The sequence below is a fragment of the Impatiens glandulifera genome, chromosome 1 (assembly GCF_907164915.1).
Source record: "Impatiens glandulifera chromosome 1, dImpGla2.1, whole genome shotgun sequence".
NCBI lineage: Eukaryota > Viridiplantae > Streptophyta > Magnoliopsida > Ericales > Balsaminaceae > Impatiens > Impatiens glandulifera.
In genome coordinates this window covers 2024596-2042397 of record NC_061862.1, presented here as the reverse complement: position 1 = coordinate 2042397, position 17802 = coordinate 2024596, and the positions used below count along the sequence as shown (strand labels likewise).

The 17802-nt window shown below is 41.5% G+C and overlaps 1 protein-coding gene across 1 annotated transcript; it reads left to right on the top strand.

Annotated features, from left to right (window-relative positions):
- Window positions 1-6060: 6060 nt before the first annotated feature.
- Window positions 6061-6942, top strand: LOC124921691 (uncharacterized protein CG45076-like). Its single transcript, XM_047462382.1, has one exon. The coding sequence runs from the start codon at window positions 6061-6063 to the stop codon at window positions 6940-6942; it is 882 nt and encodes a 293-aa protein (XP_047318338.1).
- The last annotated feature ends 10860 nt before the right edge of the window (window positions 6943-17802 follow it).

Sequence of the window (17802 nt, the reverse complement as noted above, 5' to 3'; positions counted from 1 at the left end):
AGAAGGCATTGATTTTGAAGAATCATTTGCCCCTGTAGCTATGATTGAAGCTATTAGGATTTTTCTAGCCTTTGCTGCATTCAAAAACTTTAAGGTTTTTCAAATGGATGTTAAAAGTGCATTTTTGAATGGTGACCTACGTGAAGAGGTGTATGTTGAACAAACACCCGGTTTCAAAAGTGCTGAGTTTCCAAACCATGTATACCGGTTAAACAAAGCTTTATACGGTCTAAAGCAAGCACCTAGAGCCTGGTATGACACACTAACTGCATTTTTGATAAAACATGATTTCACAATCGGTTCGGTGGATAAAACGTTGTTTAAATTTGAAAAGAAGGAACATATCCTACTTGTTCAAATATATGTAGATGATATCATTTTCGGTTCAACCGATCCTAAATTGTGTGATAAATTTTCAACCCTGATGACTAACAAGTTTGAAATGAGTATGATGGGAGAATTAAGCTTCTTCCTAGGTCTTCAGGTTAAACAACTCGAAGAAGGAACGTTCATAAGCCAACCCAAGTACACCAAGGAGCTTCTAAAGAAGTTTGGGATGGACACATGCTCCTCAGCGGCTACTCCAATGAGCTCATCAGTTAAATTGGACAAGGATGATGAGGGTCAATCGGTAGACCAGATCGCGTACTGGGGCATCATCGATTCACTGTTATACCTGACAGCGAGTAGACCGAACATTCTATTTGCAGTCGGTGTATGTGGGAGATTCCAAGCCAATCCAAAACAATCCCACTACACAGCCGCAAAGAGAATATTGAAGTACCTAAAGGGAACACCTGATGTCGGCCTGTGGTATCCAAATGATTCATCCTTTAACCTAACAAGTTACTCAGATGCAGACTATGCAGGTTGCAAGATTGATAGAAAAAGCACCAGCGGAACATGTCAGTTCCTAGGTGACCGGCTCGTTTCATGGCATAGCAAGAAACAAACATCGGTGACCACATCAACCGCAGAAACTGAATACCTGGCGGCTGGAAGCTGTTGTTCACAACTCCTTTGGATCCAACAACAACTGACGGACTTCGGTGTCATAGCCGAAGAGTCTCCGATTTTCTGTGACAACACGAGTGCCATAGCAATCACCTACAATCCGGTTCTCCACTCCAGAACCAAGCATATTGACATAAGGCACCACTTCATCCGGGAACATGTCATGCTGAAGCATATCCGGCTGGAATACGTACCAACTGATCAACAAGTAGCCGATATCTTCACCAAGCCTCTACAGGAAGCTAAGTTCTCTCAATTCAGACTTACTCTCGGTTTAACCGATATTAGTCAGATCCTTCCTAAGGATGCTTAAAAAGGAAACCGGTTCGGACAGACAAAACCGGTAGTTCCTCCTAAACTGTTGGACTTCAAATTTTCTTGGTATCTATGGAAGAACCGCCCGGTTAATCAGACAAAGTAAACCGACCGGTTACTTGGTGCATGCACCAAATAACCGTATCGGGATGAACAACTGATAACTGACCGGTTCGGAAATAAGTTATCTTAGATTATTTGAAATTCAAACAAAAGTGGAACAACTATCAGTGTTTAAAGATATCTGTTCTGAAACATTACCTTTTCAAAGTAAAATGGTCGCACCTAAAAAGACGTGAAGATCTGATATCTTTCATGGTCCAAGTCTATGACCAATACCCTAGGCTGCAAACATGCCTATTTCATTCAATACTCTTTATCCTGCAGTTAATAGATATCATCACATGTAATACCTGGATAATAGGATACTCCACCAACTAGTATTTAAGTGAAGCAAACATTAACCAAAACACTCACAAGTCAAAAGCTCATTCTCACACTAAGACAAAATGTCTCAGTTTCCTAATATCTTTCAAGTTGATTTCCAATCTGCCCTGAGCACCGAACACTATGATGTGTACAAAGTGATCAAATCTCTTGAAGACACTGGTCTTCGGTACTTCCTGGATGACAAGCAGACTATATACTCTGAATCAGTCCTGGAATTCATTTATAATGCCAGGGTGTTCAGAGGAACTCCTCACTTCGATACTCATATCCAATCGAAAGTGTGAGGTATAGTCTTTGACTTCACCGAGAATGACTTTGCGAGGTGTTTCAGCCTACCAAAGCAAGGGTTAATGGACCTCAACGTTCCGGCCGACCTGAAGGCAGAGATTGCCCTCACCTTTGCACGGTCTAACCAACCGGTCGATGATCATGGTACTAAATCACTCTTGAGAGCTGAATATCAGCTCCTCAATGACGTAATAGGTCGAAGCATCCTAGGGAGAGAAGTGACGAACACCTACTGTACCGCGACATTCAATATGATGGCTGCTATCACCACCGGTACACCGGTTAATTGGTCAAGGGTACTGTTCGACGTTCTAATCTGGATGATTGGCGTTCGAACAGTCGGCCTCGTTCCCCAACTGAGCTGCCTACTTGTTGAGCTTGGAGTACCGACCTGTCCAGGTGAAGGTCTGAACCAAGCTCAAGTGCTAACCAAGGAAATAACCGACTCCTTCTATGAGCGGTTTGAAAGGGCTTGGAGGAGGAGGAACCGCCGAAACAACCCCAACGGTGTCGTCAACTCCATCGAACACTAAGTTACTCCTTCCTACACCCGGTCATTTTGCTGCACGCACCGGGTGTATCTTTATCCAACATTACTATGATCATTTCGGATTTCCTTATGCTTTCTTCAGCCTTATCTATGTTATTCTCGGTCTCTTTTGATTACTTTCCAGTATGTTGGTGCATTAATGAAAAAGTAATATTTATTTAATGAGGTAACCCCCAACTACATAAGTAATCAATTCCCAACTAACTTGGTTACTTTTCAACCAACACCTACCTCGAGCTCCGCAATCAGCCTCTTCCCAATGAACCTTGGAAACATAAAGATTCTCTTCTCCAATGAGACAAAACTGACATTCAATGCTAATACTTTCCCTCCAAAAACCGGATCTATATAAAGAGAGCTTTCCTAATCAAATTAACACAATCTCAACTCTTAAACTCCCTCTCTATCTAGTAGCTAAGTTAGAATCATGCCGAGCAGAACTCTAGGAAACTTCTTGAGCATCGACTTCGACTCATGCATGGAACATTGGGACGGAGATCATGCAAAGGAGATCATGTTTGAATCTCTCATTGACACAGGCTTTCGAACCTTTCTCGAAGAATCCGGTCCCATACTCATTGAGGATGTCAAGACGTTCTTCAGAAGCGCTTGCATCAGAGGTAACTATATCGTCTCTACGGTGAGAGACCATACTTTCTGGCTTGATGAAGCCGAATTTGCCCACATGTTCAACTTGCCCACAGAAGGGTTCTCTGACTTTCCAACCCAGGTGGGAAGTGCGACATATGATCACGCACTATTCTTCTCTGGAACCGATGTTCCGATGGAAAACTATGGGTTAAAAACCCGCCTCGCTCATCACATCCAACTCCTTCTTGAGATTGTGACCCGGTCTATCATTTGCCAATCTCCAAATCAGCGGTACTCCAAGAACTCATACAACATGATGACCCATATTGTTAGCAACACGACCATCAATTGGTCAACGGTCATCTTTCAAAACCTGAAGACCATGGTGCTAACCAAGAAAGGTCTCGGTTATGCCCCTCACATCAGTCGACTCATTCTCAAGTACCGGCCATAATTTGGACCGGGCACACCGACATCCCCTTCGAACGTTCTTGACATGGATGGGGTGGAAGAAAGGCTCTCTAAAGTGGTTATTACATAAGTTAAATCTTTCCATCTTATGTATGTCTATTTTCACACCGATTCACTTTTCGGTTTCTATTCTGTAATGTTCCTTCAATATAATTCCATTTCCGTCTAAATAACCGGATCATCTTAAAGATCTGAATATCCAAGTAACCGGTTAACATTGTCAATTAACCGCGCTCCTATCCGGTCTCAAAGAAAACCGCTTAAATTCAAAAGATTGCGAAAAGTCTGTTTATTCAAATAACCGGTTAAAATTCGATAACCAAACTCTCCGGTTAAATTAAGAAAACCGCAGCATCAATCGGTTTCAAAAGGGGATTGCGTCATCAATGACGAAATCAATATTATTGGAGGGAAATTTCCCGCCTAAAGAGCTTTCGTTCTAAAATACCGCTCATTGATTTGGCGCCCGTAGTTTGCCGCCTTTTGGCTTCCCGCCCCTTAATTCGCGCCTATTGAATTACCGCCTTTTGGCTTCCCGCCCACAAATTGCCGCCCTTTCGGCTTGGAGGGAAAACTCCCGCCAAGAGTTGATGGGACGGTTGGGTGTCCAAACCGCGCCTATATAAGGAGTCCTTGGGTAATTCATTTCACTCCTACGCGAATCAGCTTTCTCTCTCTAAGTTCTCAAAAATCTCTCAGTGGTTATTCTCTAGTTTTCCTAAATCCCCTCAATCATCTAAGATGGGTCGTGACTCAGCCTTGTTCAAACACATCACTCAGGTGGATTTCGAGGAAATCCGACAAAAGGGCACACCTGTAGCAAAGGGAGTTATTAACCGGATAACCGAAGCCGGTCTTGAGTATTTTCTTGGCGGTCCCTTTATCCTATACAGAAAAGCGATTGAAGAATTCTTCAACACCGCAAGTCTATCTGGCGACAAGATCACCGCGACTGTTAGCGGTACTGAATTCGAGATAACCGAAGAATCGGTTGCGGAGAGCCTACGCCTTCCAATAGACGACCGAGATGCCTTGTTGGATCTGGATATAACAACGTTCGAGGCAGCCTGCCAAATTCTCTCAGCAACCAAGGAACCGGTGAAAGTATCCGGTAAGAAAGCGACACTACGACCGGAGTACATACCGCTTTGTGACATCTTCACAAAGTCGGTTCAGGCGAGAGGAGGAAATTACAACAGCCTCACCAAGGCCAAGATCGAGATGCTAGTCGGTTTGATAGAAAGTACGAAAATCAACTGGGCGAAGGAAATATTCCACAACTTGAAAGATATGGTGAAACCGGATTCAACCCGGTCATGGGGATACGCCATCCCCCTTGGTAAAATGTTGCTCCACCATAACATCAACACCGGTCCTGGTGTCACCATCCCATCAGGAAGGTTAATAAGATCCAAACACTTCCTGGAGAGGAAGCAGCCGGCCCCCGGTTCTACAGGTGGCCGAAAGAAGAAATCCGCCAAGAAATCGGCCCCGGCAAAAGAAAAGTCCGGAAGCAAGGGCAAGGAGAAGATAGTATTCTCGGAGCCGCCATCACAAACAAGAGATGAGGAAGAATCGACTTCCACGTCTGATCAAACCGATTCACAGAAACCGATGATGAAGGACCAAATGATGAAGAGCATCCGGGTACAAGTCCCGATAATACCGGTGCAGGCGCAAATATTGAGAACGCCGATGCCGGTGCAAACAGAAGTGAGGAGGAGGAGGACGACCAGATGAAGGCCGATATTATAGCGCGCCGGATCCTGGAGGACATTGAACTGCGAGTTCAAGCGGTTGGCTAATTATACCGGGAATGTCACGAGTACCGATTCGACAAGCTTTTCAAACACGTGTTACCGGGCCTAACCGACGAACAATGCTTCAGAAGGCTGAAGGAGATGGAGGAAACAGTCATGAGCCTCACAAACGCCGAAACCCTTCACGAAGCCTTGGACCGATGCATCATCGTGAGACCGTGAGCTCGACTACAGAAGCTAACCGTACGTATCCGGAAGATTAAGGAAAGGTACGTCGAGGGAACACCGGAGGCTAACTTACAGCTCTTGGTGTTAGAAAAACTTGAGACAGCGAAAGGAGAATGCACAGAAGAAATTGATCGGCTTGAGGCGATGGTCAGACAGCGAGGAAAAAAACCGCACTCTCTAGCTTCTGAGACCGATGACGGTCAGAATCATGGTGCAACACCTCCTCGGGCGGATCCGGTGATAAACGAAACCAATAAAAGGACGGAGACTCCTCTCGCCGGGCAACTTGAAACTGAACAACATGGAGTCTTTGAACCGGGCGTCACAGAAGAAAGGGTCAAGATCCTTATTCAAGAGTTTGCAGACTCAACGGTTCACCCATTAGAGGAGAAAATGAAGAAAACCGTGAGCCTGGCACTCAGGTTCGCAGAAAAGACAAGGAATGATCTCGTAAAGGGACAAGACCAAATTACAGCCATCGAAGCTGATTACCGGGACGAAACGGTCTTGCGCAACAATCATCTTCGGCGAACCGAGGCCTTGGAAGATACGACCTCAGGGATAAAGGATGACTTGGAACGGCTTGCAAGGGAAACCGAACAAGGATTCACAGAGGTAGAAGAGGACCTAGGATGGAGGGTCACCGATCTGGAAAACAAGAATGCAAGCCTTGAAGACCGCAACAACAAGCTCGAAGACGACCTCAAGGCGCTCACCGCACAAGTAGATGAACTAATCAAGGCCAAGGTGAATGCTGATACGGCGGTTGAGGAAGCCAACGCTCGAGCGGCTAAGGAAGTCCAGGATGCGCTGGACGAAGAAGCAAGATTAGCAAAGGAGCCACCACGACTTTCTGAGGAGGAAATAGCCGAGCGTGAACGAAGGACACTAGCTAAGTATCCGGGACTTGCAGAGTCCGTAGCCGCTCAGCAACGAGAGGATGAAGAGCGGTTAAATAATGAAAGACAAAGACTCGCCGACTTTGCAAAAGCTCACAAGAAGAAAAAGGAGGCCCCTTCCTCTCCGGTTCCGGCAAAACGGAAAAGGAAAACATCAAAGAAGGATCAAGTAGCCGGGCTGCTGGAAAGAATCACTGACACGGTTATTGAAAATCAACCAGACCCGGCTACTCACACCGATGATGAAGATGAAGGGCAACTAGAGCAGCGTTCTACAAGACAGCGAGTCTCCAATACGGCCAGTCAACCGCAACCGGTTAAGAGAAAACGGACCAAGGATATGATGGACGGCTTCAACTTCTCCGACTCAGAATAGGGGCTCCCTTTCTTAAACTATGTTTATTTCAATGTCTATATAATATTTTCGGTTATTTATATATATATATATATAAAGCTATTTCAGAAACCGGCCTATATTTGCAAACTTACAGGGTTTTGATCATTTTAAATAAAATAATCAAAAAGGGAGAAATTGTTAAGATAAAATAAATTTTTCCAAATTTTTTCTCAAAACTTTTCGAAAAATTCTCCCAAGTTAGTTTCAAAAATACGGTCAAATAAAGAACCGGCCTACGTTTGCAAACTTACAGGGTTTTGATAATTTTAAATAAAATAATCAAAAAGGGAGAAATTGTTAGATAAAATTAGACCGGTTCACAAAACTTAACATAAATAAACCTTCTATGCAGGAACAAGGAACCGGACCGGTCAAACAAATGGACCGGTAAAGAAGATTAACCGGTCAAGCTATTAAACTGACCAGGACATTCGGAACATGACCGCACAAAGAAAGGATCGGCCAAAGCTAAAAACCGGAAACACCAGACAGCCGATCAGTCACAAAGCAAAGGAATAACCGGAAGCTGTCCGGTTAAACCAATCACACCGGAAGCCATTCGGTTAAGTCAAATGACCGACCAATATAAGAAGACAATTCGGGTATCTGTTGAAGATGATACCAAAGGAACAGACTGAACATTTTCATATCCATACAAGTCTGAGGAAAGTCTGCAGGCTGTAGAAGACAGTCCTACAGGATCATTCCACTTCGGCATAAGTCAGAAATGAAATCTTCCAAGTACAGACAACTGTCTAACCAATAGTTACCACATTGAGTAAAAGACAAACCTAGCAGGTTTGTCTTACACACCGGAAGAACAGACTGTCAAGTCTACAAAGTTGACCGCCAGGTCTGATAAGATGACCGCCAGGTCTGAATCACTGAACCTCTGCTCAGCCAATCAGATTCAAGGAAGTGAAATATGACCGTTGGCATATTTCACCTATAAAAGGAGTAGCTGAAGAAGAGTAAATGTGGGACACAACACGAGACAAGTGAGATAAAGTTAGATACAAGCAACATAGCGAGAATTTAATTTACAAGTGATAAGATTGTGTTCTATCTCTAAGAGAAAGCCTAAGTGCTAAAGTTGAAGTGTGTATTTTACAATTTCGGTATAAATTGTAAGAGTGTTATCGAGCAGGAAATAAGTCTCGATCGGATTGTACTTGTATTCCTTAGTGAATATCCTTCTCGCGGTTTCGAGAGGAAGGGGTGACGTAGGAGTTTTATCTCCGAACATCCATAAAATTTGTCTTATTATTTACTTTCTGCCAGTTCCATTTTCTAACCTACCTGTACTAACTTACCTACACCGCTCTAACCTACTTAACTCTATCCAAACCGGATCACCAGGTTACAAAAACCGACCCATCAATCTTCAAACCTTCATCATCCGAAACCGGTTCTGCCTATCATACAAGTGTGCTGCTTCAACCTGAAACAAACCTCTCCCGCGCTTGAACATAGTTCAAGGGTTTGTGACAGTTTGTGTAGTATTGAAACCCCGATGTTAATCTCTAACCGAATTAATCACCACCCTTTGAGTAAGACGCACTAACCGGCCCAACCCCGGTCCTCCAGCCGCGACCTAGATCCTAACAAGTTGTTAAAGGGTTGTACTTGTTTTGTTAAGTTGCGAGTTTGAAACATACATATTTTTAATTTTATTTTAAACCGTTTTAAGTTTATGGTCGGGTCAACCCACAATCCGACTCAAGTATCCATTTACATATATATCCAAATTAACCATAGTTCTCGATCCGGCAATCCGGACACTTTAAAAATTAAGCATCATTATATATATATATATATATAAATTAGTTAGTTAAAAAGTTGAACTTATATTGTTAAAATGTCCCGCGTTCATCTAATTTGGTGTTCAATTTAAAATATAAAATGTTATTAGCTTAGTTGGTTAAAGACTTGTACTTATTTTGTTTGGTTGTGAGTTCGAAACATACATATAGCATTTTTAATTTTATTTTAAACCGTTTTAAGTTTATGGGCGGGTCAACCCACAATTCGACCCAAGTCACTATTTACTCTCACATATATATCCAAATTAACCACAACTCTCGATTCGGCAATTCAAATACTTTAAAAATTAAGCATAATTATATATATATATAAATTAGTTAGTTAAAAAGTTGAACATATATTGTTAAAATGTTCCGCGTTCATCTAATTTGGTGTTGAATTAAAAATATAAAATATTATTAGCTTAGTTGGTTAAAGAGTTTTACTTGTTTTGTTAGGTTGCGAGTTTGAAACATACATATACCATTTTTAATTTTATTTTAAACCGTTTTAAATTAATGGACGGGTCAACCCACAATCCGACCCAAGTATCCATTTACTCTCACATATATATTCAAATTAACCACAACTCTCGACCCGACAATTCGGACACTTTAAAAATTAAGCATCATTATATATATAGATTAATTAGTTAAAAAGTTGAACTTATATTGTTAAAATGTTCCGCGTTCATCTAATTTGATGTTGAATTTAAAATATAAAATGTTATTAGCCTAGTTGGTTAAAGAGTTGTATTTGTTTTGTTATGTTGTGAGTTCGAAACATACATATAACATTTTTAATTTTATTTTAAACCGTTTTAAGTTTATGGGTGGGTCAACCCACAATCCAACCCAAGTATCTATTTATTCTCACATATTTATCCAAATTAATCACATTTCTCGACCTGACAATCCGGATATTTTAAAAATTAAGCATCATTATATATATATATATATAGATATGACAAGGGTTTATATAATGGACACCCGGGCTACCGCCCAAGTAGAGCTGAACGTGACTCCTCCCTTGTCAAAAGGTAATTATCGTACTATATTAATTTTACATCCAATGCAACCATTGGAACCATCACTAATGTTATCAACTTTTTGATGTATGCACTATAATGGATATAAACTTCTTTGATTCTATTGAGATCTCAAACTCAAAATATATCCATTCACTCTAGTCGTTCCTTGAGACTGAGATAATAGAGTAATAGTTAAAGTTTACCCATTAATCGCGAAATCATATTTCACTGGATATGTTCTCTCTTTAAGCTCAAGCGTGACTCGGGTCACAACAAAAACTTAGACATGAAGAAGAACTTTCTTCACCACAAAATGCATTGATATATCTTGAGAGAAATAACCCCACAAATTCTCATAACCAAATGCATTAATTATTAATCACCATTAGTACAAATTAACAATTAATTTGATCTTTCATATTCTAGTAACTCCAATTTAATATGATTATGAAATATATATAATATAAAATTCTAACAATTATAATTTTAATAATTCAATAAAATATTATACGTTTTTTATAAATAGCATTTCTAACAATTAGAAATTATTCTCTCATTTTATTTATCATTTTAAATAAAAAACATCCACTAATGAATTTAAAATTCATTATCGTTTTACGCATCAATATAGATTCCTCTATTGCATGTGACTCGTCGAACCTGTCCGCTACAACTTGTATGTGAATATTTATCTCGTCACATCTTATACTCGACTCCGTTATATGAGTATGGTTATTTACTGTCAACTCTCACTAGACCGAAACATCGTATTCAATCCAAGCCTATTTTTCTTTTTGTCATTCTGAAATTCACTACTCTCTAAAATCTATTCTCGAGACCATCAACCTGAGATAGAATGTCATGGCCATGGACTATAAAATAGCATTTTGATAAGAGGCCTTTGAGTATATACACTTTTGTTAATGAAAGAGTTGTGACTTCTTTATTGTCTACTCACAGTATCATTATATATTTCACATATACCCAACCACTATCTCTTGATCACCTTTTTACAGATTGATCGTAACTAACATCAACGTACATGATCCACACATATGATTTTACTTGAGCACTTCAAGTCTAAGGACAGTTCACTATAACAGCTACGAGACAAACCACTAACACGGAATTATATATGTATATATATATATAAAGAATTACCATGAGGGGTCTCGTGCGAGACACTCCAGTGCATTGTTAACTTATTAACAACTACATGTATCATGTATGTTCATTCAAATTTATCAACTATAATCTCAAGTTATAGGGACACTCGCTCGATCAAATCAAGCAAGTCTTACCGGTTCAATGATGTCCTATCTCAATAAAGCTACGACTAGGGATTATTTTGATATAATAAGCGACCTATATTTATGATCACTATCATAAACACTTTTATACTAGTAACATATCATTGACTTCACTTTATTCATATGCTCTTTAAAGACAAAAAATATATAAAAAGAAAGATGCCTTTATTAGCTGAAATTAATAATATTATATTAAAATACCTTAAATGTCAAAGTGATGGCCATCGAGAACCCTTATCTAACAATCTACCACACTTGCTATTCACTTTGGTATCTAATACCACAAGAATTAACATGTTTCTCACAACTAGCTTGGAGAAGAGCTTTAGTGAATGGATCAAATATATTATAATCAGTGTCAACACTTTCAACAGAGATATCTCCATTAGAAACAATCTCTCTAATTAAATAATATTTACGCCGTACGTGTTTGAATCTTTGATTAGATTGTGGTTCATTTGCTTGTGCAATAACTCCATTATTATCACAATATATACGTTCATATTAGATTTATGTTGATTTATGAAGCCTAAATTTATAATAAACTCTACAAAAGTTAATTAAAGTTTATTGGGTTTGTATTTGAGTTTGAACTTGGACCTGACCAATAGTTAATTATGTTTTATTACCTGAATGTTTACCTTATAAATATGTAATTATTAAAGGTTTATATGGATACGACATAATTCTAGAGAAATAAAGCGTGAGGCAAAAACTCTGTATTTCTTCTTCTTCATAGTGAAATTTAGTGGCAGTTGAAGTGCATGTAACTCATTTAAGTGAACCACTATAAATATGTGTCTTTTTATGTTCTTATTTTCTTGCGTTCTTACATATCATTTCAAGGAGGTCAGATTTGGGGATCCAAATCCTAATAACTAACATCAGAGTTGCTAGGCTAGATCGGAGAATTGGAAATGATGACAAGTGAGAATAGTACATAACACGAGACCGGAAGATTTGATGAAACAGATTATGTCTTCTGGAAGATGCAAATTGAGGATTATCTCTATGGAAAGAAGTTTTATGTTCCTTTGAGTGAGAAACCAGAGAAGATGGATGAAGCTGAATGAAAACTCCTTGATAGACAAGTTTTAGGATTTGTCCGATTGACACTAACCAAGACGATTGCTCACAATGTAGCAAAGGAGAAGACCACCATGGGTATGATAAAAACTCATTCTGATATATATGATAAATCATTTATTAACAACAAGGTACATTGAATGAAAATTATCTTTTACTTAAGAATGATTGATGGTAGTTCTGTCACTACTCATTTGAACGAATTCAATACAATTATAAATAAATTATTATTTGTTGAGAATGATTTTGGGGACGAAGTTAGTGCCTTAATTTTGTTAGCATCTCTACCAAATAGTTGAGAACCTACGAGGACAACAATTAGCAACTCTATTAGAAATTCGAAACTGAAATTTATTGAAGTTAGAGATCGTATTCTTGCTAAAGAGGTTCGTAAAATTAATTCTGGTGAAACGTCTAAAGGTTCTGCTCTGAATGTTGAAAACAAGGGAAGATGTAATGATAAAAATTTCAACCGAGGTAAAAGCAGATCCATGTCGAAGAATAGAAGAGAAACGATGATGATAAAAACGATACAACCAACACAGTTACTGTTAGGATCTAGGTCGCCGCTGGTGGACCGGGGGTTGGACCGGTTAGCGGTTCTCACTCGTAGGGTGGTGGTTAATCCGGTTAGAGATTAACACCGGGGTTTCAATACTACACAACCTGTCACAAACCCTTGAACTAGGTTCAAGCGCGGAAGAGGTTTGCTTTCAGGTTGAAGCGGTACACTTGTATGATAGGCGCGGTCGGTTTCGGATGATGAAGATTTGGAGATGGTGGGTCGGTTTCGGTAATCTGGATATTCGGTATGGTTAGTATAGATTCGGTTTGGAGCGGTATGGTTAAGTTAGTCGGTTATATAATGAAGCCTGCAGAAAGTAAATGACACAACAGATTTTATGGATGTTCGGAGATAAAACTCCTACGTCACCCCTTCCTCTCGAAACCGCGAGAAGGATATTCACTAAGGAATACAAGTACAAGCCGATCGAGACTTATTTTCTGCTCGATAATACTCTTACAATTTACACCGAAATTGTAGAACACACTTTAACTTTCAACACTTAGGCTTTCTAGAATAGCACACTGTTATCACTTGTAGTAAATGCTCTTAGCTTTCGTTATCCCAATGTATGTCCCGCATTTACTCTTCTGCAACTGCCTCCTTTTATAGGTGAAATATGCCAACGGTCATATTTCACTACCTTGAATTTGATTGGCTGATCAGAGGTGCAGTGATTCAGTGTCTCAGACCTGCGGTCGTCTCCTCAGACCTGGTATCCTGTCTCAGACCTGCCGGTCTGTAAGGCAAACCTGCCGGGTTTGTCTTTTACTTGATGTAGGCACTGTCTGTTTGGACAGTTGTCTGTACTTTGAAGATTTCCTTTCTGGCTTATCCCGAAGTAGAAGGATCCGGTAGTACTGTTTTCTGCAGCCTACAGTCTTTCCTCAGACTTGCATGGATATGGAAGTATTCAGTCTGTTTCTTTGGTATCATTCTCAACAGATACCCAAATTGTCTTCTTGTACTGATCGGCCGCTTGACTTGGCCGAATGTCTTTTGGTAGTGAAGTAACCGGACTTCTTCCGGTTATTCTTGTCTTGTGGATGATCGGTTGTTTGATGGTTCCGGTTTTCAGCTTTGGCCGATCCTTCCTTTGTGCGGTCACGTTCCGAATACTCTTGATCGGTTTGGTAGCTTGACCGGTTCGGTTTCTTCAGTTGGTTCTCTTGTTCATCCGGTCCGGTTCCTTGTTCCTGCATGGAAAGTTTGTTTAAGTTAGGTTTATTTGAACCGGTCTGAATTTATCTAACAATTTCTCCCTTTTTGATTATTTTATTTAAAATTATCAAAATCATGTAAGTTTGCAACCGTAGGCCGGTTGTTTTGTTTGGCCGGTTTTTGAAAAAGACTTAGAAAATTTTCAAAAAAAATTTTTGAGAGAGAAGTTTTGGAAGAGTCTTTATCTTTTATCTAACAATTTCTCCCTTTTTGATTATTTTATTTAAAATTATCAAAACTAAGTAGAAATGCAAAATAAGGCCGGATTCAAAAATAACTTTATATATATTTATAGATGACCGGAAAAGACAAAACATATAAAAATACTAAGAGAAAGAAGGATAGTCCCTATTCAGAATCTGTGAAGTCATAGGCACTCTTCTTTTTCTTCGGTTGCTGTTGCCCGGTCTGTTGGAAGAATCGTTGTCTTTTAGACCGGGACCGCAGCTGTTCTTCGACTTCGTCCTCGACTAGGTCGGCTTGCTGCGAAGTACCCGTGGTGACCGGTTCAGAGATTTCATTGAACATCTCGGCAATCTGAACTCTCTTAGGAGCCTGCCTCTGTCTCTTCTTCGGTGCGGAAACGGAGGCGGCCGCTTTCTTCTTCTTCTCGTTTGCCTTTGCAAATTCGGCCAGCTTCCGTTTTTGCTCTTCCAATCGTGCGGCATCCTCCGCAGCCTGACTGGCCACTTTCTCGGCATACCCTGGGTATAAGGTCTCGGCTCTTCTAATTCTTTCGGCTTCCAATTCTGCTTCGGTCAGTTGAGACGATCGCGGCGCCTCTCTATCTTTGCTAGCTTCGGCGTCCAGCGCATCCTGGACCCTTTTAGCTACTTGGGCATCAGCCTCTAGAGCCGCGGCGTCCGCGTTCTCCTTAGCCTTTAGAATTTCGGCCATCTGTTCGGTAAGTGCCTTTACTTCGGCCACGAGATCTTCGTTTGCCTTTTCCAGTACTGAGACCCGGTCGATTGTCGTGTCGACCCGTTCGAAATCCTTCTTTAAGTCCGAGGTCATAGCCTCCAGAGCTGCGGTTCGCTGAACACATTTTTCGCGCTCACCGGCCTCTTCCCATAGTCCGGTGCTGAGGTCTGAGAGTCGTGCTTGATGTTGATCCAGCAGCTTCTTTGTGACGTCGGTGAATTTTATGGCCGAGTCAGCTATGCTGTTGAATCTATCCTTGAATGGTTGAAGCTTGGACACTTCGTGTTCTTGTACGCGGTCATCGATCCGCTCTGAAATGGATGTTTCAAGCTGCTGAAGTCGGTCCTCAACCCAATCTTTAGCAGCCCATTCTTTAGTAGGGTCCGAGGCGGTGACTTCCGGTGGTGAGGGAGGCGCGTGCTCGGTGAGATCAGGATCGGCTCTGTCACTGGAGGCTATCGGTGCAGCATTTTCATTTTGAAGTTCTAATTGTGCCGCATCCTCTAAGGTCGGTACCTCAACTTCTAATATAGGTACCTCAACCTCCAAGATCGGTACCTCAACCTCCCTTGGAGGTGTTGGACAATTAACTGGAAATTCTTCGATTACCGGAGCAGTATAGACCGGTACTTGCTTTTGGTTGCATATTGCTTCCAGCCGCTCTATTTCTTGAAGTATCTCCAGTTTGCCTTTTGCAAGCTTTGCTAACACCCGCGGTGCTATGGTGTCCACCGATCCCCCCTCGGTATATTCTTCCGTAATTTTCCGGATGCGCCTTCTTAGTTTCCGAAGATGGCTTCTCGGTATCAGGAGACAGGTTCGGCATTGTACCTCCTGAATTGTGTTGGATTTTGTGAGGCGTAAGATCATGTCCTCTACCTCCTCCAATCTGTCGATGCAATCCTTTTGCGGGAAGCCCGGTAGGATATCTTTATATTTTGTACTGAACCGGTGCTCATACCACTCCAAATATAGGTCTATAACGTCCTCGTCTCGCTTGTTAATGCCCTGAAAGATTTTCTGGGCTAATCTTTCGGCCTCGGCCTCTTCGGTCTCCTCCTTCTCCGTGTGATAGCCTTCATTGGCTTCTTTATCAACCTCTTCTTCACCACTCTCTTCTCTATCCCCGGTTGTTTCAAGATTGGTGTTTTGTTCGGCATCGTTCGGTCTTCGAGCCGACTGATCGTCGTCATTGACCGTTCTATCATCGGTCCTCTCCGTGTCGGTTTCCTCAGGGGCCCACTCCTCATCTTCTGTTTGTTGTGGTGGGTCCACGAAGGTGATCTTTTCTTTCCCCTTTCCTCCGGTCTTTGCTTTTGCCGGGGCATCTTTCTTTGCGGCTTTCTTCTTTCGGCCACCTGTGGAACTGGAGGCCGGTTGCGTTCTTGGAAGGAATTGCCTCGATCTAATGAGGCAACGGTTTGCTACCGCAACACCGGGACCGACGTTGAGGTTTAAGTGGAGGAAGATCTTACCGAGGGGCACGGCATATCCCCACGACCGGGTTGAATCCGGTTTCACCATGTCCATGAGGTTGCCGAACACTGATCTTGCCCAGTTGACCTCTTTTCCTTCCAACAAACCGATTATCATCTTGATTTTGTCTTTGGTAAGGTTGCTGAAGTTTCCTCCCCTTGCCAGTATCGCCCTGGCGAAAACGTCACATGCCGGGATATATTCCGGCTTCAGCATTTGTTTACTTCCTGATGTTGTGATCGGCTCAGTGGTTGCCGATAAAATGTGGCAAGCCGCCTCAAAGGTGTCCTGCTCTATTTCTTCCGTTGCATCCTGGCCAGTTGTTGGGAGATGCAAGCTTTCGGCCACCAATTCTTCGGTGATCTCGATTTGGGAACCGCAAACCGTCGCGATGATCTTGTCGTAGGCGATGGTTGCGGTGTTGAAGAACTCCTCGACCGCATCTTTATAAATGACGTGAGGGCCGCCTAGGAAATATCCCAGACCGGTTTTAATCAGCCGGTCAATGACCTCTTTCGCTTCGGTCGTCCCATTTAGCCGGATTTCCTCGAAATCCACTTGAGAGTAGAGTTTGAACAATGCCGAATCACGACCCATGGTGAAAGAGTTTGAGAATGAGAGAGAGCCGCTTCAAAGATTTTAGAAAACTTAGAGAGATAAAGTGAATTCGCGTGAGAATGAAAGAAAATGACCGAAGTCCCTTTTATAGACGCGGTTTGGAAGCCCAACCGTCCCATCATGAATGGGCGGGAATTTTCCCTCCAAGGTGAAAGATCGCCAAACTATGGGCGGTAAAGCTCAAACTGGGAGCGGCAATATTGGGCGGGAGATTTCCCTCCAAAACCTTTTGCCTATGTCATGGATGACACATTCTTTTCTCTGAGACCGAATGATTGAGCGGTTTCTAATCAGACATTTTTATTGATCAGAGTGTTAACAGTTTTTAAGCAGATTTTATGATACCGGATAAGAACGAGATTATTTGAAGATGTGAACCAGTTACTTAGATAACTGTTCAAAGAATAAAGAGATACGGTCATTGAAACTAAAACGATATTTTATTCAAGAGACAATACAGAGAGAGAACCAAAAGGATGATACGAAAAATAGGCACTTAAGAAGTAAACACCATTCTGGAGAACTTCTCTTCCACCGCATTTGCATCAAGAATGTTTAAGGGGGATGCCGGTGTACCCGGTCCAAACTCTGGCCGGTACTTGAGAATCAACTTGCTGATGTGAGGTGCATAACTGAGACCTTTCTTGGTCAGCACCATGTTCTTCAAGTTTTGAAAGAGGACCGCTGACCAATTGATGGTCGTTTTGTGGAAGATGTGGGTCATGATGTTGTAGGTATTCTTTGAATACCGCTGATTTGGGGATTGACACAGAATGGACCGAGTGACAATCTCAAGAAGGAGCTGAGCA

What these genes read in the sequence shown, in the direction of transcription:
- LOC124921691 (XM_047462382.1), top strand. Translation starts at nt 6,061, where the DNA reads ATGAAGAAAACCGTGAGCCTGGCACTCAGGTTCGCAGAAAAGACAAGG.